A 27,434-nucleotide genomic window follows, 5' to 3' on the forward strand; every position below is an offset into this window, starting at 1 on the left:
TTTTTTGAGACAGAGTTTTGCTCTTGTTGCCCAAGCTGGAGTGCAATGGTGCGATCAAGGCTCACTGCAACCCCTGCTTCCCAGGTTCAAGCAATTCTCCTGCCTCAGCCTCCAGAGTAGCTGGGATTACAGGCATGCATCACCACGCCCAGCTGATTTTTTTAATTTTTAGTAGAAATGGGGTTTCACCATGTTAACCAAGCTGATCTCAAACTCCTGACCTCAGGTGATCCGCCTGCCTCGGCCTCCCAAAGTGCTGGGATTATAGGTCTGAGCCACCATGCCCGGTCATGCCTAGCTAACTTTTTAAAAAATATTTTTTGTAGAGACAGGGCCTCGCCATGTTGTCCAGGCTGATCTTGAACTCCTGGACTCAAGCAATCCTCCCACCTCAGCCTCCCAAAGTCCTGGGACTACAGATGTGAACCACTGCGCCTGGCCTTATACACGGATTTTCTTCCACCTCTGTCACCCCGGAGACAGCAAAACCAACCCATCCTCTTCTTCCACTTCCTCAGCCTACTCGAGGTGGACAACAAAGGTAAAGACTTTATGATGACCCACTTCCACTTAATGAATAGTAAATATATTTTTCCTTCTTTATGATGTTTTTAAGAGACAGAGTCTGACTCCGTTGTCCAGGCTGGAGGGCAGTGGTGTGATCACAGCTCACCGTAGCCTCCACCTCCTGCCCCAGACCCCTGGTAGCTGGGACTACAAGGTGTGCCACCATACTTGGCTAACTTTAAAATTTTTTTTTGCAGAGCTGGGATCTCCCTTTGTTGTCCAGAGTGGTCTCCAACTCCGGGCCTCAAGCAATGCTCCTGCCTTAGCCTCCCAAAGCTAATTACAGGTGTGAGATGCTGTGCCTGGCCTGATTTTCTTAATAGTATTTTATTTCTTTTTGTTTGTTTGTTTTTTTAAAAGCCTACAGCACCCAGTATTCCCAGGCAGTATTTCACTTCTCTAGCTAACTCTATTCTAAGAATATATTATATAATACATATAACATAAAATAAGTGTTAATCAGGCCAAGTGCGGTGGCTCATGCCTGTAATCCCAGGAACTTTGGGAAGCAAGGTCAGATGGATCACAAGATCAGGAGTTCGAGACCAGCCTGGCCAACATGGCAAAACCCCGTCTCTAGTAAAAATACAAAAATTAGCCAGGTGTGATGGTGAACGCCTGTAATCCCAGCTACTCGGGAGGCTGAGGCAGGAGAATTGCTTGAACCCGGGAGGCGGAGGTTGCAGTGAGCCAAGACAGCGCCATGGCACTCCAGTCTGGACGACAGAGGGAGACTCTGTCTCAAAAAAACAAAACAAAACAAAACATGTTAATCGACTATGTTCTCAGTAAGGCTTCTGGTCAATAGTAGGCTCTTAGCAAAGTTTCTGGAGAATCAAAAGCTGTATGCAGATTTTCGACTATGCAGGGGCTGGCTCCCCTAACCCCTGTTGTTCAAGGGTTAACTGCACACTCATTTGGGAGCTGCAGGCAGAGAGCAGATTCAAGGGAATGCCAGATGATGAAGGCAGATCAGGGGGCCCTACCCATTGTCCATCAGAGAGATGAGAGTAGCTTTGATTACAGTGATGGTGCTAGAGATGGGAAGAAGTGATGGATTCAAGAACTATTTTGGAGCTAAGTCAACAGGTCTTGGTGATCGGCATGGAGGGAGAAGGAGCAGCTTGGGACAATTCCTAGCTTGAACAACTGCATGAGTGCTAATGCCCTTCACTGAGACTCTCAAGAAGATGAGGAAGTTTTTGGTGAGTGGAACAGGGAGGGAGGGTGGCCTGGTTGAGTTTGAAGGATTTTCCAGCCTCCTTCAAAGGAGGAGTCGAGTTGGCAGTTGAACATGCAAGCTGGAGCTCAGAAGAAGATGTGAGAACTGTCCACATGTAGGCAGTGATGGAAACCCTGCTACGGCTGAGATCACTAGAGAGAACATCCAAAGAGAGGGGGTTCCTAGGACAGCATTGTAAGGAACTCCAAGTAGAATGACTGAGAAGAGGCTGGTGTGCCTCACAGAGGCAGAAGCATGGCTGGAGAGGCCGAAGGAAACAGAATCATGAATATCAAGGGAACTGGAGCGTCCATAATTGGTCAGAGGCAAAGATAAAACTTTAATGAAGTCTGTTGGATTAGCAAAATGGAGGTCACAGGTGACCTTAGTGAGAGATGCTTTCATAGCATAATGAGATAGAAACCTGGATAGATTAAGATAAAGAATGAGTGAGATTTTAAGAAGGTGGAGACAAGTGTAGTCAACCCCTTGGAGAAGCTAGATTATGAAGGGGAGGAAAGGAAAAGAAGAGCCAGCCCAGCGCAGTGGCTCACGCCTGTAATCCCAGCACTTAGGGAGGCTGAGCCGGGTGGATCACTTTAGGTCAGGAGTTCAAGACCAGACTGGCCAATATGGTGAAACCCCATCTCTACTAAAAATACAAAAATTAGCCAGGCGTGGTGGCGCACGCCTGTAGTCCCAGCTACTCAGGAGGCTGAGGCAGGAGAACTGCTGGAACCCGGGGGGCAGATGGTGCAGTGAACCGAGATTACACCACTGCACTCCAGACCGGGTGACAGAGCAAGACTCCATCTCAAAAGAAAAAATAAAAAAAAAGAAAAAAGAACAAGTAGAGTCACTGGATTTGACAAAGAAACCGGGGCTCGGGGGTAGGACTGAGCTGAGTAATACCGATGAGCATTCAAGAGGCAGGCTGCTACTGATAGAGCAGAGCAAGGTAAGGGCAGAGCCCAAAGTCCCTGTGCCAGCAGAGAATGGCACAGATGAGGGAAGGTGAGGGAGATTCTCTCTGAGGGCTTCAATGTCCTCTGAAGGAAGTCGATGACACCATCTGAGAATGGAGAGAAGGAAAAGTCACAGGTTTGAGGAATGGCTGGGAGGTCTGACCTAGTCATTGTGGAGCATGAGGGAGCGGATTGGCCAAAGACATGCAGCAGGTGCAAAGGTCCTGCGCCAGGAGGAATTCTGAAAAGGATGAGGTTGAAGGATCGACCATCTTAGAAGCTGGAGCACAGAAATGAGGGTCTGGCCAAGATGAGGTCTGATATACTGAAATGTGCCATTGCTATCCTGTGAGCCTGTTACACTAAGAAATGCTGGTCAGAATTGAATAGGCAATGATAAGGAAATGAATAAAGCATGAAATCCCCCCTGACTTAACACAGTAAAGGCTTATTTCTCATTTACAAGCAGTTTGCAGGAGTTTAGGTGACCCTCCTCCTTCGTGTCCCACATTGTCTGGACTTGTGGGCTCTGGGATGTCTGCAGCAGGGTAACAGTGGGCTAAGACCACTCAAGATGTTTCCAAGGGCCAGGCCTGGAAGTGGCTTTCATTGCTTTCACTCACACTGTCGGCCAGACTGAATCACATAGCACCGGCATTGTTATCAGGGAGGCTTCTTCTTTTTTTTTTTTTTTTTGAGACGGACTCTCGTTCTGTTGCCTAGGCTGGGATGCAGTGGCACAATCTCGGCTCACTGCAACCTCTGCCTCCCAGGTTCAAGCAATTCTCCTGCCTCAGCCTCCTGAGTAGCTGGGATTACAGGTGCCCACCACCACACCCAGCTAATTTTTTACATTTTTGTTAGAGGCAGGGTTTCACCATGTTGGCCGGCTGGTCTAGAACTCCTGACCTTGTGATCTGTCCGCCTTGACCTCCCAAAGTGCTGGGATTATAGGCGTGAGCCACCGCGCCCGGCCCGGAGAGTCTCCTTCTAATTTCCCACATGCTCAGGGCATTTCCTGGATGCTACAGAAAATTTTTATACGTGCTCAGCAAGAACAAATGGTGTGGTGGGTGGATACCGTCATCCCTGCCACAATCCACCCGTCTGTTTGCCAAACCATCAAGTTTTTCTTTGCACTCAGAGACACCCTCCAAAGTCCTATCTAGTCCCTATATCTGGTTCAAAGCCCAGGGTCTCTGGTGATGTGCTTCTCATCCAATGTGGCTCTTCTCAGTCCAGTGAGCCATGGCCAAAAAGACAAGGAAGTTGCCCCCTCACCCCACAACACACAGTGGTGGACCAGGGCCGGGACTCAGGGGTGACCGCTTCATCAAGCCCCAGTGCTGCTCTCCGGGAGACACTCTCCTTATCCACTCTTCACATTGGCCCTGGTTCTTCTCTCTGGGACATTCTTCCTTCTCCATCATCCTCTCTGGCTACAGCTGAAATGGCAGTGGCAGAGCCTGCCTTCATTGGGGGCCGAGCTCTGTCCCTCCTGCTTATGGCTGGAACTGTCAGAAGGTCTGGCTCCCAGTTCCTTAGCAATGCAAGATGTTTTGCCTGTTCAATCTCCATGTCTCTCCCTTTCTAGTCAATGGCCGGCTTGAGGCTATTTGGAGCAATAAATAGGAGGCGCACCTTTAACCTGACCCTTGTCCTGAGTAACTGCATCCAAGAGAAAAGTTTTACTGGGCTCTTGTTGCCCAGATGAGTCTTATATCTTATCTCTTCCTATTTGGGGTGTAGCAGATTTTCCAACCCTGAAAGACCCTGGGTCTCTGGACTTTTTCCTTTCATTACTGCTCAAATACCAGGTAATCCTAGCCTGAGCTCAACCCTTCCTTATAAATCCTCAGCAAATACAGCCCACAGTAGCCAAGAGAGACAACAAGTTTTCTGCTTTCCAACCTTGTTGCCTTTGGCTGTCAGCCTAGAAAGCATGTGGGATACCCTCCCAAGTTACAGCAGACAGTGGTTTTATCAAATATTTTGCTAACGCATAACACAGACCTCCAACTTTTCAAGGGTCCCCTATCAGTCTGTTTGCTTCTGCCCAAGTGCTAAGCTACTAGCACCATGGGTGAGTAGCTCAGCCTCTCTGGGCCTGTTTCCTCATTGGCAAAATGAAGACAACAATATCAGCAACTTCATCAGGCTGCTACAGACTTAGCAGGACAAGTCATGTATGGTGTTAGCCTAATGTCTGCTCTGGAATAAGTGCTCAGTAAATGTTATCGCTGCTGTTCAAATAGATCAGTAGGAATCACATGTGTTCATATAAGATTGCTATACTAAGTTCACAAGAGTCTGATATATACTAGGCAACTGCTGTTTTAAAAATTCAAGGCCCGGTGCGGTGGCTCACACCTGTAATCCTAGCACTTCGGGAGGCTGAGGCTGGTGAATCACGAGGTTAGGAGTTCAAGACCAGCTTGGTCAACACGGTGAAACCCCACCTCTACCAAAAATACAAAAATTAGCCGGGCATGGTGCCTGTAGTCCCAACTACTCAGGGGCTGAAGCTAGGGAATCGCTTGAATCCGGGAGGCGGAGGTTGCAGTGAGCCGAGATCGTGCCACTGCACTCCAGCCTGGGCAACACAGCAGACTCCATCTCACAAAAAAAAAAAAAGAAAAAAGAAAAGAAAAGAAAAGAAAATTCAGGCCGGGCACAGTGGCTCATGCCTGTAATCCCAGCACTTTGAGAGGCCGAGGCAGGCGGATCACCTGAGGTCAGGAGTTCGAGACCAGCCTGGCCAACATGGTGAAACCCTGTCTCTAAAAAAAAAAAAAATACAAACAAGAGACTCACCCGACCAGGGAACAAATGATGGTCACTCATGCTGGCCAGTCAGTGACTTTTCTCCCTAAAAAGCAAATCTAAATGGAAAGCCCTGTTGCCATCTATATCCATTGCCAATTGCTACAATAATGCTGCATAACAAATGACCCCAAAACTTGATAGCTTAAAATAATAAGCATTTCCTTAGCTTAAAAGTCGGTGAGTTCACAATTTGGACAGGGTTTGGCCAGGTAATTCTTCTGGCCTTGACTGGGCTCACTTAACTGTCAGCTGACTGTATGAGGCAACTGGGGTGACTGCGAGACACGAATCATCCTCCAGAAGTCTACCACGGGTAGGCTCTCAGGTGATGGCAGGGGTACAGAGCTAAAGGGGAAGTGCTTTCCAGGGTTATGCTCGCTTCACAGTGATTGATATCTCATTGCCCAAGGCAATGAGTTCACCCCAGCATCAGGGCAGAAGGCCCTGAAAAGCTACATGGCGAACAGCATGGACACAGGAATTAAGAATCTACCAGAAGACCTAGCTCAGTGGCTCATCCCTGTAATCCCAGTGCTTTGGGAGGCCAAGGTGAGAGGATCACTTGAAGCCAGGAGTTTGAGACCAGCCTGGGTAACACAGCAAGATCCTGTCTCTATAAACTTTTTTTTTTTAGACGGAGTCTCGCCCTGTCCCCCAGGCTGAAGTGCAATGGCATGTTGTCAGCTCACTGCAGCCTCCACCTCCCAGGTTCAAGCGATTCTCCTGTCTCAGTCTCCTGAGTAGCTGGGATTACAGGCACATGCCACCACACTTGGCTAATTTTTGTATTTTTAGCAGAGACAGGGTTTCACCGTGTTGGTCAGGCTGGTCTCAAACTCCTGACCTCGTGATCTGCCCACCTTGGCCTCCCAAAGTGCTGGGATTACAGTTGTGAGCCACCGCGCCAGACCCAAAATAAAATTTTTTTAAAAATCAGCTGGGTGTGGTGGCATGCACCTGTAGTCCTAGCTTCTTAGGAGGCTGAGGCAAGGGATTCCTTGAGCCCAGGAGTCGATCACACCACTGCACTCCAGCCTGGTTGGCAGAGTGAGACCGGGTCTCTAAAAAAAAGAAATCTATCAGACATTCATAACTGAGTGCTGAGGGTGAATTCAGAACCAAAGAAGTTATTTCTATATTAAAAGTAGGTGTCTCAGAGCTCAGTGGCCTGGTGGCCTCATCCCTGCTGTGAGGACAGAGCTGACATACAAGGCTGGAGTCCTGCTGCCTGCTCTCACGGGGTCAGTGCCTGAGACCCACAGACAGATCTCTGCGTGTCTTCCACTCACTTATCCCTTTTTCAGAGGACCTCTGGGGCACGCGCTCTGTCTCACTGATCCCCACGTCTTCTGTGTCTGACACTGGCTGTAGCACATTGTGCTAGTGCAGACAACTTCTGCTTGGCAATCGATGAAATAAAGCACGAAGAACAGTGAGTTCCTCAAGGGCAGACAAGATGCATTCTTCTCTACCCCAGCATTTAGTAAAGACCATGACAGTGTATCTTTCCAATTAGATTTCCAAGCATCACTTTTCCTATTTGGACCAAAACAACTACCTGTTTCTGCTTCTGCTGGAAACACAGTATCTAACACAACATCTCTGAAAACCTTCTCACCTCTGCATGACTCTGCTGAGGGATGGCAGCCCAGAGAAACAGGTGAGTGAGGGTCCTGCTCACAGATGCCCTGGCCTCAGAGCCTTGGGCCTTTGGAGGAACCGGCACTAGTTTGCCAGCAAAGGCACTGGAGCCAGTGGGTGAGACAGAGGTTGTGCAGCTCATCTTGGGATCCTGGAATGAGGTATATGTGAGTTTCCTGACAGGCACATCCCACTCTCAGAGCCAGCCTCCCACTTGGAGAGAAAGGACAGCCAGTGACGGGAAGGCCCAGAAAGCATCAGAGCTCATCTCTGCTGCTCAGGGTAAGGAGAAAACCCTCAAAGCAGGGCAAAACTTGAGCCCTTCCTCTGGCTCCCTTCTAAATCCACAAGAAGCCTCTGATCTCCAAACTCTCGCCCGAAGAGCTAGGCTGCACGTGTCCTCCTTGGAAGGCTCAGCTGGTTAAGTCTGGAGCTGCTGAGGGTGTGACATGATCTCTGTGAGTCATGATCCCTGGGTCCTATAGGGAACCAAGAAAGGGTGGCCCAATCTGTGCCAAGTCATCTACACTAGTAGTCTTCCATGGACAAAGAGAAGATTCAAGATGAGAGGTCGTTAGAAGAGAGATGATGACGGTTGTCTTTCGAGGCAGGGTAGCACGTGGTGCCTAAGTGCATGGGCCCTGGGGCCCACTGCCTGGCTGCAAACCCTAGCCCCATCACTTCCTATCTGTGACTTTGAGCTGGCAACTTCATCTCACTAAGCCTCACTTTCCTCTTCTCTAAGAGGGGAATGATCATTGCACCTATCTCACGGTATTATGGGATGAAATGCTACAATCCATGTAAAGCTCTCAGCAGTGTTGGGTGCACAACAAGCCTAACTATTAGCAGTTACCACTACACCAAGTGTTACCAGGGGGACGGGGGCTATACTAAGCTCTCCAGGTGCAGAGCTTTATTCAGTCCTTATACCTACTCTGAGGTCAGGTTCCTTTCTTTTCGCAGATGAGAAACAGAAGCATTTAGAGGTTAAATAATGTGCCTAAGGTCACCAGCTGATGAACGGGAGCTCCAGGACTCCAGGTTAGGCCTGATTCCTAAACAGCTCCTCTTAACTACTCTGCTTCATTCCCCCTAAACATGAGTTCCAGGGCATCGCCAGAGGAGAACATTTTATTAAGCATTAGCTACATCACCTGAAATCCACTGGGAAACAGAATATACATCTTAACGTCCTCACTAGCTGAAAGTTCACGCTGTGATGTGTTGTTACAGAAAATGATATATCCACCCTCCCCCACTTTTTTCCTTTTATACTCTAATCTCATGACAGATTACACAATCCCTTTCTTAAAGAAACATTCTCCTCTTTAAAAGGAATATTTGGCACTTTGGGAGGCTGAGGCAGGTGGATTGCATGAGACCTGGAGTTTGAGACCACCCTAGTCAACATGGCAAAACTCTGTCTCTACTGAAAACACAAAACTTAGCCAGGCATGGTGGCGTGCACCTGTAATCCCAGCAACTCGTGTGGCTGAGGCATGGAATCGCTTGAACCCAGGAGGCAGAGGTTGCATTGAGTCAAGAGCCTACCACTGCACTCCAGCCTGGGCAACAGTGAGGCCTGTCCCAAAAAAAAAAAAAAAAAAAGGGAGTATCTGGGGTCTGAGAAGATCTGGGATCCAACAAAAGGCTTTAACTCTTCTTTTGCAGCTATAGGTGATGACAAATGTACTCATCTCCTTTAGACTGATGCTGTCTTGGATAGCTTAAACTTTCTACAACCCCTCTAACAAACCTATCCCCCCAATGCCATCTTCCCTGCCAGGAAAATTCAAACACCACTGCTTATTCCGAGGGCTCACTGGGAAACTGAGGTGTCAGGAGGTGGCTTAACTGGGTGCTGATCAGTGTCATCAACTCGACAGCTGCTGGATGGTGAGTCCACTGTCCTCAGATACCACAAGACATACTATGAAGGGGGGCTGTCAGCTCAAAAATCTCACAGACCTGCTGCCATTTAAGGCTGCTTCCGCTTATCATCAAACCTTCCTTCTTTTGTCTAGCCACAAATAGCTGCAGATGGACTGAAGGATAAATGTGAGACCTCAACTATCCCTGCAGAATCTTTTCCCGGTGATGTTTAAAAATATGAACCAGGTCTGCGCTGGGGCCACCCTGGCTGGAGCAGAAGAGACATATCAGATGACCTCCAGATAATGCTCAAAGCCAGTAAGAGGTGCTTCTACAAAGACCCCCAAAAGACACACTCTATCTAAGGCACAGACAGCTCTGGCACAAGGTGTTTGGCTTATGGATTTTTAAGACTTAGGATGATTAAGAGGAAACGATGGGAAGAGAACAGCCTTTCCTGACCCAATTTAAGGTGTCACGCGGGGAGTCTGTGCAGGAGGACTCATGAAACCACTTGAGTCGGTCAGGACAGGGCCAGACACTCATCGGCCCCACGCAGGCTCTGAAGGAGGTCAGTGAGCAGGGATGTATCAAAGTAAAAGGAATGAGTCTAGCTTCTGTTAATCATGGATCCTTGGGGGGGCTGCTGGCCCTTGCTCTATGTTTATTAATTTCTAAAAAATGCACTGTGGCCGGCCTAGTTTTACTTAATGCCTAATAAAGGGAAAAACTGTTTAAATAGCAGCCCTGGGCCTGACACTGAGCAGCTGAACTTAGCAAGATCCTTCACTTTCAAAGATGACACGATCCAGCAGCCTGGGAGGAAAACCATCCCTCCAGAAGCATGCCATTCCCAGGTGAGAATGGCAGCGATTGAACATTGTGTTAAATAAGACAAAATCAGGCTAAGAAGGGATCAAACCCGAGGGAGGGAAATGTTCCAACTGCATCCTTGGTGACTGGGGTTTGTTGCATAACGTGCGAAGGATAAATGGGTAAGTCACCGCCCAATTCATGTGCACTTCGTACAGTCCAGATCTATGTCTATATATAAACTCCGGGCCTGCTTAACATTCTCCCCTGGTACATCAAATGCAGCCCAAGAGAATAGCCAGAGTCTTCAGCAAGCTCCCAGGGTGACGTCTCCTCCCTCGCCTGCCCTGCTTCTGCAAGTCTCACTTCCATTCCTTGCTTAGGGGAGACTGCTAGATTTTTCCATCAAAGGTCTTGTCACCAGGGTCTGTTTTCTCTCTAGTCTTCGCTGGGGGTAAGACACTCCGTGGTTCTAATAATAGGCTCAGCTTTCCATCCTGCAGATGAGACACCCTGCATGTGGCTATGGTGACCTCACTGATATGCCAGGCAATTTGTGTTAGGGACAGGTTTTAAGTCCCAGACTGAGGCTATGACTAAATGCTGACATTCACATCTACAGAGTACATACTGTGTAAGTTACCATGTAAGAGCTTTGTGTGTTTCATCTCATTTAATCAACTGGCTGAGATAGGAAGCCTTATCATCCCCATTTTACAGATGAGGCAACTGAGGCTCAGGTCAATTCATGTATCCAGCAGGTAAGCAGCAGAGCCAGGATTTGAATGTGTAACCAGTGCACTGCACTGCTTCCTCACAAGAGCTTCACTGGGTGGCCAAGTTCAGATCTACTCACTTTGCAACGCACCTGGCAGATTCCTACCCACCATGTAACATACAGGTCATGGCTCACAACTGTCATGTTTATTTGCCACAACTTTTCCAAATAGAGACTTCTAATAAACTTTCAGCAGTAAGGCAGTGTGTTGGAGTAGAAAGTTCAGGAGCTTTGGAGGCAGACTGAGCTATACTAAAATCTGCTTTTCTGACTCAATAGCTACTTGACCTTGGACAAATTACTTACTCTCTCTAAGCCCACTTTCTTATCCATAAAATAAGCATAACACCACTTGTCTGGAGGAGTGCTGTGAGGCTTTACTGTGATTAAGTAAAGGCTTAACATTCTCTCCCGGGTACATCCCAGGGTACCTCCCTTCCCTCCTTAGCCAGGGATACTGAAGAGGAGGTATGAACCATGAGGTGGCTCTGTAGGAACCCTGAAGCTCAACAATGCTGGAAACATGTATGTCCATCTTCCCTGTGTGCAGCTCCTGTAATCACCATCCACCTGCTCATCAAATCTGGCCGACCTTCTTCTGGTCAACACCTTTAGATGCATCTGGTCCAGTCTGGGTGACTGATTCTTCTGCCTAGATTATAGCTCTAAGGGTAAAACCTCTCCAGGGAGAGCACCACTAGCAACACTGAACTCACACAGAACTCACACAGCGCTAGAGCTAAAAACACTTCTGACTAATTCATTCTAACTTATTAGTGCTTACGTATTATTATTTAGTCAACTAAAATAACTGTGAAGACTGTAGGAATGAGGGGAAGTTTTCTATAGTGCTACATGAAAATAAAATCTGTAATTGTGAACTTGTAAAACATATGACTATGGGCTATATGAGAAAAAACAAAATAATTGTGAGGGCTGGGGAATTGTAAATTTCCTTTTTTCAGTATTCTTTAATAATTCTCTTTCAATTTACAAAGTGCACATTTTAAAGAAAACCCGATGATGAAGATGTTAGCTCTTAAGCAGCATGCCCACGCCATTCCTGCCCAGGGCCCTCATTCTGCCTGCTGTGCCTCTGAAGGATTCAACTCAGGAGCCTGGGATCAGCTTGCCTTGCAGAAGGAGCCATACCAGGTTGGAAGCGGGGAGTTACACTTCAACAAAGCCCTGGGCCACTGCGGGCAGGGGGCTGCGGGGAGGGAGGGTGGCTTGCCTTATGGCACGCATAGCTGGCTGCCTCTTTTCTTTGAGTACACTTGGGCTGAGGCAATGAGCAAGCAAAATTGCTTCGCCTGCAGTGCCCTCTCGTGGCACACTCGCCTCTAGAGATAGCAGCCAGACAAAGCCAGCAGGCCTGCATGCCAGCACTGCTGACAAATCACTTTCGAGGCTCAGAACTGAAAAAAAAAAGTAAGAGAATGAGTCACACTGCACATTTACATGTATGTCCTAGGAGAGGGTTGTGTCCATCAGTTGAGGAAGGACTGATTGTCTTGGGTGGGGCAGTTGGGCATCTAAGGAAAAGCCGGAAGCCAGGGCTAAGGTCCATCATAAGCAGTTACCGTCCGCAGACTGAACTCCCATGCCAGGCCGTGGGGCACAGCTCAACGTGGCTTTTCAAAGAGGTATTCAAGATCTGGGGCACGCAGCCTCTGCTCTTTGTTTTTGTTTTTAGCAAAGTCTCTCAGCAGTGCCATGACTTCATTTTCAAATATTTCTGGGGCTGGTTTAGCTTCTGCAAGAGAAGAGTGGGCAGGAAAAATTATGCCATAGTCAGTCAATGCTCAGGTATGAGAATCTTAAAACTTGAAACATTGGCCAAGAACCACAGATGGATATATAGACTGTTTCCATCCTTCTTCTAAATATACACAATGTTAGCCTATACCAGGGGGTGGCAAACTGTGTGAGCCTACATTTGCAAGTCGTTTCATTGGAACAGCTGCTCCCAATGGTTTACATATTATCCATGCTGCTTTTGTGTTACGAATTGGGTACTTGCAACAGAAACCATATGACTGCAAGTGAAATATTTACTACCTGGTCCTTTATGAGCAAGTTTGCTGACCCCTGGCCACACAATCTTGGCTGCACTATTTTGCTTGCATTTGGCAATTCCATTGTCTCCCAAACACTGTGTTTTCCCTTCTAATGTATACATTTTTTGAAACAAAAGCTGTCTCTACTTTGTCTCTCAGTCAGAGGTCCTCAATTTTAAGAAACAGAAACTAATAACTCTAGTAAACTTAAGCAAAAAGGAATGTATTGGAAGGATATTAGAGGCACGCAGAACTGACATGAACCTAGAGAACCAGATTTAAGTGAATGGGCAACAAAAGCACTGAATCAGAAGAATGAGAAGGCCAGCCTCGGTCTAGCAGCGGGTTTGCCATGTGCTGCTCCCTCTGACCTTTCTCGACACCCTCAGGACACTTATTTAAGATGCCAGTTAAAAGCAAAGCCTCCCATTGCCAAAGCCAAGGCAATGTGCTCCAGAATTACCCTTCCACCAAGACTAGGTACGACGCCAGGAGAGAGAATTCCTCAAAACCAAGTCAGATTCTCCCTTACTCAGCACAGGTCCTGGCACCTAGTGAGTGTGCTCTTTTCATATGACAATCAAAATAAGATCAAAGAGGTTTTGGCTTCCCATAAGCATGTAGAAAGTTGGAAAGAATATCGCACTCACTGTAACAAGAAAAAGCCAGATAAATTACAAATATCATGACTTCTCAAAGATATCAGAGAGCTGAGGTCACAGGGCAACCCAACAGATAAAACCTAAGAAAAAGAGGCCCTTCAAAGGAGAAACTAGAGCCATGCACTTGCTCACCTGTGGCAGGCAGAGGAAGAAGAGACACTGGACATCATACAAATGGCTAAAAGAAATTCAGCTAAAAAATTATTTTTAATTAATACAGACAGGGTTAGCCTTATGTTGTCCAGGGTGGACTGCAGTGGCTACTCACAAGTGCTGTTCCACTACTGATCAGCACAGGAATTTTCACCTGTTCCATTTCCAGCGGAGGCTGGTTCACCCCTCCTGAGGGAACCTAGTGGTCCCCTGCTTCTGGGAGGTCAACATATTGATGCTCAGCTTACAGTAGACACCTGACTGGTATAGTGCACTGCAGCCCAGAGCTCCTGGGTTCCAGCGATCCTGCTGCCTCAGCCTCCAGGGCAGCTGGGACTGCAGGCCTGCACCACCAAAATTCGTAATGAACTGTTAAATACGTGAGCTAGCATGAGTATATAAAACCACAGACACAGGCTGGGCATGGTGGCTCACGCCTGTAATCCCAGTACTCTGGAAGGCCAAGGCAGGTGGATCACCTGAGGTCAGGAGTTCAAGTCCAGCCTGGCCAACATAGTGAAACCCCATCTCTACTAAAAATACAAAAAATTAGCTGGGCATGGTGGCAAGCACTTGTAATCCTAGCTACTTGGGAGGCTGAGGCAGGAGAACTGCTTGAACCTGGGAGGTAGAGGCTGCAGTGGAGCCAAGATCATGCCACTGCACTGCAGCCCAGGCTACAAGAGCAAAACTCTGTCTCAAAAAATAAATAAATGAAATTTAAAATCAAATCACAGACACAAATGGAATATGCACCCACTCACAGGTTCTTCTCACAAAGGTGTGCTCCTGACAAAGACTGGGTAGAAAGCAGGAGGCTGGGAAGAGCCCCCCCTCAATGATGAAAGCTAGGAGGCTGGGAAGAGCCCCCCTCAATGATGAAAGCTAGGAGGAGGGGAAGAGCCAATGTGGCCAAAAAAAAAAAAAAAAAAAAGCATATCCCAGTGCTTTGGGAGCCCAAGGCAGAACTGCTTGAGGCCAGGAGTTTGAGACCAGATTGGACCCCATTTCTACAAAACAAAACAGCTGGGCACGGTGGCATGCACCTGTAGTCCTACCTACTTGGGAGGCTAAAACAAGAGGATGGCTTGAGCCAAATTTGAAGATGCAGTGAGCTAAGATTGCTCCACTACACTCCAGGTTGGCCAACAGAACGAGACCCTGTCTCAGGAAAAAAAAAGCATAAAGCCCAGCCTGGACTCTTTTCCTCTACCCCTATGGGAGAGGCACTATCACTGAGAAATCCCAGCTCCAAGACTCAGGACCAAAGGAGCTACCTGGGACTAAGACTAGACCAGGATAACTCAGAGTGCCCTCCTAATCTCTCCTCCCCTGAACTAACAAGCACCAAGAGGAAAGCAACAGGAAGGCTGCCGCGCTGGGGAAAGCAAGAATATAGAGATTCCCTCTGAGACAGAATACAGGGAAGGTTGAGAGCCGAAGGTAGAACAAGAGCTCTCTTAAGAAACCTCTGAAACAGCTTCCACCCTAAGCACAGGTTAACACTCGAGACTGGTGATGCAATGAAGGTAACCAAAGCAAAAACCAAACCCAAGCTGAGCTTACCTCCCAGCTCACTGACTTCATCCCCACACTACAGTACAGCAGAAGAAGCATCCCCGATTGTAAGCATCAATACAAACCTCAGTCTTTACTGTCTTCCCCGATGTCTAATATTCAATAGAAAATTATGAGAGGCATACACGTGAAAGAGGAAAACACATCACACTATCAAGGGACAAAGAAATCAACAGAAACAGATTGAGGGATGACCCTGATGTTAGAACTATCGGACAGGAAATTTAAAATGACTATGACTAATATTAAAGGCATCAGTGGAAAAAGCGGACAAAATGTATGAGCAGATAAGGAATTCCAGCAGAGTTGGAAACTCCAAAAGTCAGATGGAAATGCTAAAAATAAATACAGTAGCAGATATGCAGAATGATTTCAACAGGCTCATCATGAGATTTGACATAATCAAGGAAAGAATTAGTGGAAGACAGGCCAATAGATATTATCTAATACGAATCACCCAAACTGATACACAAAGAGAAAAAAGTAAAACACACAAAACAAAGAATCCAAAAGCTGTTGGACAGACCAGGTGTGGTGTCTCTTGCCTGTAATCCCAACGCTTTAAGGGGCTGAGGTGGGTGGATCACTTGAGGCTAGGAGTTCGAGACCAGCCTGGTCAACATGGTGAAACCCTGTCTCTACTAAAAATACAAAAACATTAGCCAGGCATGGTGGCACATGCCTGTGGTCCCAGCTGCTTGGGAGGCTGAGGTACAAGAATCGCTTGAACCCAAGAGACAGAGGCTACAGTAGGCCAAGATCATGCCACTGCACTCCAGCCTGGGTGACACAGCAAGACTGTCTCAAACAAACAAAATAAAACAAACAAAAACCGCCAACAAGAACTTTTGAACAATATTAAACCATTTAACTAAGTATAACTAGAATCCTAGAAGGAAAAGAAGGAGAAAACAAAGCAGAAGAAATCTGAAGGGATTAATGGCTGAGAATTTTTCAACAATAATAAAAGATATGAAAACAGAGATCTAAAACACTCAGAGAACCCAAACACATGATAAATATCAAATACCTAGACATATCACACTCAAACAGCTAGAAACCAAAGACAAAATATTGAAAAGACTCCAAAAGAGAAGATACATACAGAGGACCAAAAATACTGTAGACCTCTTGTCACAAACTATGGAAATCAGAAAACAGCACATAGTAACACAAAAGGAAATATGAAGCTGGTGATGCACTGAAGGTAATCACGGCAAAACCAAAGCCCAAACCCAGCAGAACTCCTGACTACCCGATCTCATCCACTAAGAGCTGGCAGTGGAAGTGTGTCCATTTAAAGGAAGAAAAAACATTGTGACCCTCGAATTCCATATCCAGTGAAAATATCATTCAAAATGGAAACTCTGGCCAGACACCATGGCTCACACCTGTAATCTCAGCACTTTGGGAGGCTGAGGCAGGTGGATCACTTGAGCTCAGGAGTTTGAGACCAGCCTAGGCAACATGGCAAAACCTCATTTCCACAAGAAAATACAAAAATTAGCTGGGTGCAGTGGCAGACACTTGTAATCCCAGCTACTCGGGAGGCTGAGACAGGACAATCACTTGAACCAGCGGGGTNAAAAAAAAAAAAGAAAAAGAAAAAGAAAAATTATCTAGGATACAATTCTAGACTCAAATCAGCCTAAGCTGTTTTCACATTATACTGCTTATCATGCCCAGTACCTGTGGCCCAGTAGTAAATATCCCAGTCATTACTAGGCTCATTAATCAGGCGGTCATAGAGGTTCAGCTCCTTCTCCGTCATGTGCTGCAGATGTTCTTTAGCAAAAAGACTAAAAACAAGAAAGAAAAAAAAAAGAAAAAGAGGTTGAAAGGGCTGTGTCTAATCAAAGAGAAGTGACACCAAGACTCATTCCTGGGAGTCTCTCTGAACCTACTCCGGCTCAGGAGGCTGTCTGAATTAAAAACAAACAAACAAACACACAAACAAAAAAATCCTAGTCCCATACCTAAGGAGAATGCAGTTTTCCAACATTCCCCTCTTTCTGCTCTCATAGAGCAGGCGGGCTCTTTTGGTTTCTATGGATTCATCAGTTCTCTCCTGCCACGGAGGCAAAGGGATTTCAATCATGTCCTTTTGGGAATCTGTTGGGCTGTCACCTCTGTAGAAGCGTTTGAATGATGTCCCCCTGAGCAAAGGAGACAACCGGCTGTGCCTTGACAGGACAAGCATCTGAAACGAACAAACCACAAACATCTTTATAGTAATGATGACTATCAATAGTATCATTTACTCAATGCATATTGGGTGCTGAATGCATTCAATCACATTTAGTCATTAGGAAATTATGCTGCTGGCCAGGCATGGTGGCTCACACCTGTAATCCCAGCACTTTAGGAGGCTGAGGCAGGAGGATTGCTTGAGTTCAGGAGTTTGAGACCAGCCTGACCAACATGAAGAAACCCCGTCTTTACTAAAATACCAAATTAGCTGGGCATGGTGGCACAGGCCTGTAGTCCCAGCTACTCTGGAGGCTGAGGTGGAAGGATTGCTTGAGTCCAGGAGGTGGAGCCTGCATTGAGCCATGATTGCACCACTGCGCTCCAGCCTGGGTGACAGAGTGAGATCCTGTCTCAAAATAAAAAGGGAGGCGGGGGTGGGGGCGGAATTTGAAGACACATCACCAAATAGACATAAAGGGCTGATAAGCCCTTGAAAGACCCTCAATATTATTAGTCATTAGGGACATGCCAATTAAAACTATAGTGATGTACCAATATATACGTGGAATGGCTAGAAACAAAAAACCCTGACAATACAAAGTGCTGTTAAAGATGTGGAACACCAACCCCTCCCTTCACGTTCGGCTTCCTGGCAATCACTGATTTGTCCCTGTAAGTTTTGTCCTGTGAGCTAAGAATGATTTTTAGAGATGGGGTCTCACTCTTGCCCAGGCTGGAAGGCAGTGGCGTGATCATAGCTCACTGCAGTCTCTGAACTCCTGGGCTCAAGTGATCCTCCACGTCGCTGGGAATACAGCGTGCACCACCAAACCCAGCTAATTTATTTTTATTTTTGGAGACAGGGGGTCTACGTTGTCCAGGCTGGTCCCAAACTCTTGGCCTCAAGAGATCCTCCGCTTAGCCTCCCAAAGTGCTGGAATTACAGGTGTGAGCCACTTCATCTAGTCAAGAATGATTTTTTTTTAATGGTTGGGGGGAAAAATAATCAAAAGTATATTTCGTGACTGGTGAAAACAATATGAAATTCAAATTCCAGTGTCCACAAATAAGGTTTTATTAGAACACAATCACACTCATTTGTCTATCTGTTGTCTGTGGCTGCTTTCACGCTACAAAGGCAGAGATGAGTGGTTATAAGAGAGACTGTATGGCTGACAAAGCCTAAAATATTCACTATCTGTACTTACTATCTATATTTCCATTATAGAAAAAAACCTCCTATAGTTACCTATTACAGGAAAACCTTATTAAAAGTTCTATTTTTTAAATTTTATTATTATTATTATTTTGAGATGGAGTCTCGTTCTGCTGCCTAGGCTGGAGTGTGGTGGCGCAATCTCGGCTCACTGCAACCTCCGCCTCCCAGGTTCAAGCGATTCTCCTGCCTCAGCCTCCCGAGTAGCTGGGACTACAGGCGCCCGCCACCACGCCCAGCTAATTTTTTGTATTCTTAGTAGAGACAGGGTTTCACCATGTTAGCCAGGATGGTCTTGATCTCCTGACCTTGTGGTCCACCCGCCTCGGCCTCCCAAAGTGCTGGGATTACAGGCGTGAGCCACCACACCTGGCCATCATATTTATTTGTTTTTTTGAGAAAGTCTCACTCTGTCGCCCAGGCTGGAGTGCAGCGGCGTGATCTTGGCTCATCGCAACCTCCACCTCCCGGATTCAAGCAATTCTCTTACCTCAGCTCCAAAGTAGCTGGGCACACCACCATACCCAGCTAATTTTTGTATTTTTAGTAGAGACGAGGTTTTGCCATGCTGACCAGGCTGGTCTTGAACTCCTGGCCGCAAGTGATCCACCTGCCTCAGCCTCCCAAAGTGCTGAGATTATAGGCATGAGCCACCACGCTCAGCATTATCATAAAGTTAAACATATACACTTACCACATGACCTAGCAAATCCTTCTCCTGAGGATTCACTGAAGAAAATTAAAACCTATGTTCACAAATTCTGCATGCAAATGTTTACAGGGGCTTCACTCATAATCACCTAAAGCTGGAAACAGTCGTAATGTCCCTCAATTGGTCAACAGATGAACAGACTGTGGTATACCCACACGATGGAATATTACTCAACACCACAAAAGAATCAACTATTGATACAAGCAACAACAGGGATATGAATCTCAAATGCATTATACTAAGTTGGGGCAAACTTGTTTTGTAAAGGGTTGGAAAGTAAATATTTGGACTTTGTCAGATTTCCAGTGATTGTATAAGCCTCCTGACGCTGTCTTCTCTCTTCATACCTGGAATCCACAGACAATGGCTGCTCCTTTCTGATATAAATACTAAGTGGAGACATAAAAAGAGGAGACCCAGAATGCGGCAGAAATGAATGACATATCCCTTAATATCCAATTTTTGCTATAACAGAATCTCCAAGATAGCTGGGCAGATGGAATGGACTATATTATTTTTCCTTATGGCTAGATGTAGCCATGTAACTAAGCTGTGGCCAGTAGAAAACTGGAAGAATGATACATAGTTTCCTGAGAGGGATCTACAAAGAAGGAGTATGTGCTTCCACACACTATTTTCCTGGCTGCAATATGATCAGGACAGCCCCAGCAGCTATCCTGGATCATGGAGTGGATAACACATGCTAGGATAAAAGAGCAGCAAGTCAGGAGGAACCTGGCCCCATGACTTTTTGAAGCCTCTCTAGGAGCTCTGGAGTATGCCTTCCTCTGGACTTCTGTCATGAGAGAGACAGTTCTACCTCATTTAAGCCATTATTTTGGATTTTTACTCATAGCCAAAGTTAATCCTAACTATACATAGTTAGAAATCATTCTTCATAAAGGCAGTGCCCCAGTGAATTTTTTTTTTTGAAATGTAGTCTTACTCTGTTGCCCAGGCTGGAGTGCAGTGGTGCGATCTCAGCTTATTGTAATCTCTCTCCCAGTCTCAAGCAATTCTCCTGCCTTATCCTCCTGAGTAGCTGGGACTGCAGGTGCCTGACACCATGCCTGGCTAGTTTTTCTTTTTGTAGAGATGGGGTTTCACTGTGTTGGCCAGGCTGGTCTCAAGCTTCTAACCTCAAGTGATCCATCCACCTCAGCATCCCATGGTGCTCAGATTATAGGCATGAGCCGAGAGCCACCACACTTGGCCAGAATGAAACTACTGAGGAGCTCTGGCTATGCAGACTTAGTTGTGTGGTTCCACTCCATTCCCAGCCTGGTTCTTCTTCAACCTTTGATACTGTGAGCTTCATATACCCTTCCACTAAATTCCTTTTTGCTTAAGTTAGACAAGTTTCTACTCTGTCTTGCAGATAAAGAACCTTAACTGATAAAACAAATTTTGTACACTTAACAAAAATGTGAACAGTGTTTGGGTTGAGTGTTTACTTCATGCATACAAGAAAAAAATTACAAGCTGGAGGCAATGGCTGACGCCTGTAATCCCAACACTTTGGGAGGCTGAGGTGGGTGGATCACCTGAGGTCAGGAGTTCAAGACCAGCCTTACCAAGATGGAGAAACCCTGTCTCTACTAAAAACACAAAATTAGCCAGGTGTGGTGGCACATGCCTGTAATCCCAGCTACTCGGGAGGCTGGGGCAGGAGAATCGCTTGAAGTCAGGGGGCAGAGATTGCGGTGAGCCAAGATCGTGCCATTGCACTCCAGCCTGACCAACAAGAGCGAAACTCTATCTCAAAAAAAAAAAAAGAAAAAGAAAAAGAAAAATTATCTAGGATACAATTCTAGACTCAAATCAGCCTAAGCTGTTTTCACATTATACTGCTTATCATGCCCAGTACCTGTGGCCCAGTAGTAAATATCCCAGTCATTACTAGGCTCATTAATCAGGCGGTCATAGAGGTTCAGCTCCTTCTCCGTCATGTGCTGCAGATGTTCTTTAGCAAAAAGACTAAAAACAAGAAAGAAAAAAAAAAGAAAAAGAGGTTGAAAGGGCTGTGTCTAATCAAAGAGAAGTGACACCAAGACTCATTCCTGGGAGTCTCTCTGAACCTACTCCGGCTCAGGAGGCTGTCTGAATTAAAAACAAACAAACAAACACACAAACAAAAAAATCCTAGTCCCATACCTAAGGAGAATGCAGTTTTCCAACATTCCCCTCTTTCTGCTCTCATAGAGCAGGCGGGCTCTTTTGGTTTCTATGGATTCATCAGTTCTCTCCTGCCACGGAGGCAAAGGGATTTCAATCATGTCCTTTTGGGAATCTGTTGGGCTGTCACCTCTGTAGAAGCGTTTGAATGATGTCCCCCTGAGCAAAGGAGACAACCGGCTGTGCCTTGACAGGACAAGCATCTGAAACGAACAAACCACAAACATCTTTATAGTAATGATGACTATCAATAGTATCATTTACTCAATGCATATTGGGTGCTGAATGCATTCAATCACATTTAGTCATTAGGAAATTATGCTGCTGGCCAGGCATGGTGGCTCACACCTGTAATCCCAGCACTTTAGGAGGCTGAGGCAGGAGGATTGCTTGAGTTCAGGAGTTTGAGACCAGCCTGGGCAATGTAGCGAGACCCTATCTCTACAAAAAATACAAAAATTAGCCAGGCATTGTGGAGTAGTCCCACCATGGTGCCTGTAGTCCCAGCTACTCAGGAAGCTGAAGTGGGAAGATCACCTGAGCCCAGGAAGGTCGAAGTTGCAGTGAGCTGCGATCGTACCACTGCATTCCAGCTGGGCAACAGAGTGAGACCTGTCCCGCCCCAAAAAAGAAAAGAAGTTATGCTGATATTGTCCCCACTTTACAGCCAAGGAAACAGAGGTTCAGGGAGGTTCACTAACTCACCCCAAATCGCCCAAACAGTAACAGCAATCAGAATTAAAACACAGTCCTGACTGCAAATGTGTCCTTAACCAGTGCCTTTCCAGAAAATATCCCAGCAGAAATAATTTTTCCTTCCTTTGCACCCTCTTACAATTCTTACAGTATGGTTTATACTCTAGTCACTCACCCGTGTCAAATCCTGAGCACACAGAGACAGCATGACCCCTAATCCCTCAAAGGCTCCCAATCCAGAGAAGGGGATAAACTATCAAGACATGATGTGAAGGTGGTGACCTCCGCAAGAGGTAAAGATGATGGACTAGGAAGCCCCAGATCCTCCTCCCTGGGGAGACACTGAACCAACAGCAACAAACCAATTCCCTGTGAGAAATCCAGAAACCAAGAAGAGGCTCCTGTACCCCAGATGAGGACAAAACCAGCTGCATCGAACCCAGCAGAAAAATTTGTAACACTCATTTGCCATAGTCTCTTCCCTCCCTGCCCAATCATGATCATGAGATAATCCCCAGCTCCTAGGTTCTACCTGAGACAGAAAGAGAAGACTGAAAAGTATGTATAATGTTTGGACTTTTGGGGGGATCAGGTTTTTGTTTTGTTTGAATTTAAGTACTGACAGAAAAGGGTAGCAGGTTGAGGACCACAGGTAACAAAGGTGACAGTTTAGACTGGCAAGCAGGCACTCACTCATCACTCATCCTTGGCTCAGTGCAGAACAACCAGGGGCAAACTCCCACCTCCCAGCTTCTCCCTAGGGAGGGAAAGAGGTGCAATGTGCATCCAACATTCTAACTTTTCAGGGGCTCTGTGGGGGACTGGTTTCTGTCTCTAAGCACTTGACAGGATACAGCATACTCTGGATGCCTGGGGGACATTTAGAACAAAACAGCTGGGTGGCTTGCTGCTGATCCAGAGGATCCCTGAAACAGTAGAGAAAGGTCAATACAGTCCAGTGGCCTCTCCCAGCGTTGGTGGGGGTGTGGAGTGTGCATTTAACATTCTGTCTTTTGGGGGAGCTACCTGAAGGACTGCCTTCTATCTTGCCTAACTTGGGATACTCATGGGACATGGCATACTCTAGTAAAAGTCTAGGGGCCACTGAATAAGGTAGCTGGGAGACTTGCAGCAGCTCCAGAAAAACTGCAGTGTCACAGGCAGACACTAGAGGGAGGAAGAGATTATGAGCTCCTGAAAAAGGAAACCAGCAAATCCCTCTAATTGGGAATACACACCCACAAATCCAGAAAAGACATAGCCTCAGGAAAGGATTGAGAGGCCCTCAGAATCTCTATCCATGCTGACTGATGAAGGCCAATCACAAAGTACAAAGATAGACCATAAAAACTGGGAGAGACAGATGATTTTTCAAATGCAGAAATCACCGGTACAAGTTACCAAGTACATGAATAAGCAGGGAAACATGGTCCAATTAAAGGAACGAAATAAATCTCCAGAAACTAACCTTAAAGAAACAGAAGTATATAAATCACCTGATAAAGAATTCAAACCAGCCGTAATAAAGATGTTCAATGAGCTCGGGAAAGTGATGCTTGAACAAAATAATTTTGGAGCTGAAGAATACAGTAAATGAATTGAAAAATTCACTAGAGAAAGCCAGGCATGGTGGCTCACATAGGTAATCCCTGCACTCTGAAAGGCTGAGGCTGGAAGATCACTTGAGCTCAGGAGTTGGAGAACCAGCCTGGGCAACATAGTGAGGCCCCATCTCCAAAAAATAAAAATAATATAAGCTTTGCGCAGTGGCAGTATCGTAGTCAATGAGGTTTATCCGAGGCGCGATTATTGCTAATTGAAAACTTTTCCCAATATCCTGCCATGACGACTTGAAATATAGTCAGCATTGGCAATTTTTGACAGTCTCTATGGAAACCGAATTAAAAATAAATAAATAAATAAAAATTAAAATACATAAATTCACTAGAGGAGATCAATAGTAGGCCTTACCGAGCAGCAGAAAGAGTCAGCAAACTCAAAGACAGGTCATATGAAATTAGTCAAGATTTAAAAAAAAGAAAAATGGAAAAGAATGAAGAAAGTCTTAGGGACTTATGGGATTTCATCAAGATCAATATAGGTATTATGAGAGCCCCACAGGAGAAAGACAGGGGGAGAAAGCTTATTAGAAGATATAATTGGCCAGGCTCAGTGGCTAATGCCTATAATCCCAGCACTTTGGGAGGCTGAGGTGGGTGGATCACCTGAAGTCAGGAGCTCAAGACCAGCCTGGCCACCATGGAAAAACACTGTCTCTACTAAAAATACAAAAAGTAGCCAGGTGTGGTGGCACACGCCCATAATCCCAGCTACTGGGGAGGCTGAGGCGGGAGAATTGCTTGAACCCAGGAGGCAGAGGTTGCAGTGAGCTGAGATTGTGCCACTGCACTCCTGCCTTGCCAACAGAGTGAGATTCTGTCTCAAAAAAAAAGACATAATGGCTGAAAACCCCCAAAGTTGGAGAAAGAAGTGGACATCCAGATTCAAGCCCAACAGATCTCAATTAGCATGAACCCAAAGAAGTCTACATTCAGACATATTTTAATCAAACTGTCAAAAGTCAGAAAAAACTGGGCCTGTAGTCCCTGGCATGTGCCTGTAGTCCCAGCTACTTGGGAGGTCGAAGTGGGAGGACTGCTTGAACCCAAGAGTTAAAGTACAGCCTGAGCAACAATGCAAGATCCTATCTCTTTAAAAAGTCAGAAAAGAGACACCAGGGATGTGCATGCACAGAGAAATGTGAGGGCACAGTGAAAAGATGGACATCTGTAAGCCAAGGAGTGAGGCCTTGAAAGAAACCAAACCTGCCAACACCTTGCTCTTGAACTTGGCTAGTCTCCAGGACTATGAGAAAACTAATTTCTGTTGCTGAAACCACAGTTTATAGCAGCCCTAGTAAACTAATACGGCATGCAACGAAAATTCAGACTCCTAAGCCCCACCATAAACATTCTGGATCAGAATCTCTAGGATTGGGCCCTGGCAAATGCATTTTTAACAACCCTCTAAGAGATTCTGATGCAGATTGAAAGCAGGGATTCCTACTTTCTGTAATAACATAACATGGTTGACTAATTTCTACAGAAATGAATGCAGATGGGGAGGACTATCATCATCAGTACAAGGAAATTGTTCTAATAATTGGGATCTCTTAACATTTTAGCCAAATTTCACCCATTTTTTCTGTTAGTATCAAGGCAGCATTCCATAAAAGAAACAATAATGGGTGTCACCTAGCTTCAGGGAATTGTGACACTGGTATAAGCTGTGTTAAAGAAATCATCACTGGAAATTTGTATTAGAATGTACTTGTGTTTGCAGCCATGAATAGCTCTATAATTATTTAAAAAAAAAAAAAAAAAAAAATAGCCGGTGAGGCCTGTAATCCCAGCACTTAGGGAGACCAAAGCAGGCAGATCACCTGAGGCCAGGAGTTCAGGACCAGCCCGGCCAACAAAGTGAAACCCTGTCTCTACTAAAAATACTAAGATTAGCCAGGCATGGTGTCCTGTAGTCCTAGCTACTCAGGAGGCTGAGGCGAGACTCACTTGAATCTGATAGACAGAGGTTGCAATGAGCTGAGATTGGGCCACTCCACTCCAGTCTGGGCAGCAGACTGAGACTCCATCTCAAACAAACAAACAAAAAATGCAGCCTAGATAGAGCAACAACAACAAACAACAAAACCCCCAAAACTCTAAGAATAAAGGTTTCCAAGACACTAAAAAAATTCATACAAAATAATTTTATGCTTCTCTGGCTCATGTTTATATCCTCTTTCCAAAAACAAACTTGTCAGAAGTCAAAGACAAAATTTTGGAAGCAGCAAAAGAAAAAGCAACTCATCACATATGAGGCAGCCTCCAAAGATTATCAGATTTCTTAACAGAAACTTTGCTAAGAGTGGGATAACATAATTCAAGATGCAGAAAGAAAAAAAAAATGCCAATCAAATATACTGTATCTGGCAGAGCTGTCCTTCAAAAATGTAGGAAAAATAAAGATTTTACCAGATAAAAGGTAGGGAGTTCATCACCGTTAGACCTGCCTCATAAGAAATGCTAAAAAGAGTCCTTCAAGTAGAAAAGATGCTAGACAGCAGAAGAAAATCATATGAAAATATAAAGCTCATGGGTCTGGTGCAATGGCTCACGCTTGTTAATCCTAGCACTTTGAGAGGCTGAGGCAGGCGGATCACAAGGTCAGGTGTTCAAGACCACCCTGGCCAAGAGGGTGAAACCCCATCTCTACTACAAATACAAAAATTAGCCAGGTGTGGTGGTACACAACTGTTATCCCAGCTATTCGGAAGGCTGAGACAGGAGAATTGCTTGAACCCAGGAGACAGGCTGCAGTGAGCCAAGATCACACCACTGCACTCCAGCCTGGGCAACAGAGCAAGACTCCGTCTCAAAAAATCAAAAACAAACAAATAATACAACAATTAAAAAACAAGGTATAGTACAACAAGTGTTTACATAGCCTTGACATTGTATTAGGTATTATAAGTAATCTAAAAATGATTTAAAGTATATGGAAGGATGTGTGTAGGTTATAAGCGAATATTATGCCATTTTAATGTAAGAGGTTGAGCATCTACAGATTTTGATATCCACAGCAGGTCCCACAACAGTCATCCCATGGATACAAAGGGATGATTGTACTTCCCTATTTTATTTTTTGAGACCAGGTCTCACTCCTGATGCCCAGGCTGGAGTGCAGTGGCAAAATCAGGCACACTGCAGCCTTAACTTCCCAGGCTCAGATGATCTTCCCACCTCACCCTCCCAAGTATCTGGGACTACAGGCGTGCACTACCACAACTGGCTAATTTTTTTTAGTAGAGAAGGGGTTTTGCCATGTTGCCCAGGCTGGTCTCAAGCTCCAGGACTCACATGATCCGCCCACCTCAGCCACTATTTACTTTAAGTATAAATGGATTAAACTCCCCAATCAAAAGACATGAAGAGGCTGACGGAAATTTTTTTATAAAAGATTCAACTATATGCTGTACAAGAGACATATTTTAGTAAAACCTGAAAATCAACAGAAGAAAAGCTGGAAAATCCACAAATATGTGGAAATTAAACAACACACTCTTGAACAATCAATGAGTCAAAAAAGACATCAAAAGGAAAATTAGAAAATATCTTGAGACACGCCAGGAATGGTGGCTCATGTCAGTAATCCCAGCACCTTTTGGGAAGCTGAAGCGGGAGGATCACTTCAGGCCAGGAATTCGAGAACAGCCTGGGCAACATAGTGAGACCCTGTCTCTACCAAA

The 27,434-nt window shown here is 45.7% G+C and overlaps 2 protein-coding genes and 1 non-coding gene across 3 annotated transcripts in view; 1 reads left to right on the forward strand and 2 right to left on the reverse strand.

Annotated features, from left to right (window-relative positions):
* Positions 1 to 11,617: 11,617 nt before the first annotated feature.
* LOC108297188 (succinate dehydrogenase assembly factor 2, mitochondrial) lies at positions 11,618 to 17,379 on the reverse strand. Its single transcript, XM_017519846.2, has 3 exons — positions 17,117 to 17,379; positions 16,830 to 16,939; positions 11,618 to 12,443 (listed from the first exon to the last, which is right to left on the reverse strand). Exons 1-3 carry the CDS (start codon positions 17,362 to 17,364, stop codon positions 12,313 to 12,315), a joined length of 489 nt encoding a protein of 162 aa, XP_017375335.1. The 5' UTR covers positions 17,365 to 17,379; the 3' UTR covers positions 11,618 to 12,312.
* Positions 17,380 to 19,202: 1,823 nt separating this feature from the next.
* LOC108297183 (succinate dehydrogenase assembly factor 2, mitochondrial-like) overlaps positions 19,203 to 27,434 on the reverse strand; it is a 9,578-nt gene continuing 1,346 nt past the window's right edge. The window contains exons 2-4 of the mRNA XM_037735325.1: positions 21,413 to 21,636; positions 21,126 to 21,235; positions 19,203 to 20,054 (exon numbers count right to left, since the gene is read on the reverse strand). Of these exons, the coding sequence (XP_037591253.1) occupies positions 19,804 to 20,054; positions 21,126 to 21,235; positions 21,413 to 21,636 (585 nt within the window). The 3' untranslated portion in view covers positions 19,203 to 19,803. The remainder of the gene's footprint in view (positions 20,055 to 21,125; positions 21,236 to 21,412; positions 21,637 to 27,434) is intronic.
* LOC119469703 lies at positions 23,885 to 24,025 on the forward strand. Its single transcript, XR_005198541.1, has one exon. It is a non-coding gene; the product is annotated as a U4 spliceosomal RNA (small nuclear RNA).

Source organism: Cebus imitator, unplaced genomic scaffold, assembly GCF_001604975.1.
Source record: "Cebus imitator isolate Cc_AM_T3 unplaced genomic scaffold, Cebus_imitator-1.0 Scaffold779, whole genome shotgun sequence".
Taxonomy (NCBI): domain Eukaryota; kingdom Metazoa; phylum Chordata; class Mammalia; order Primates; family Cebidae; genus Cebus; species Cebus imitator.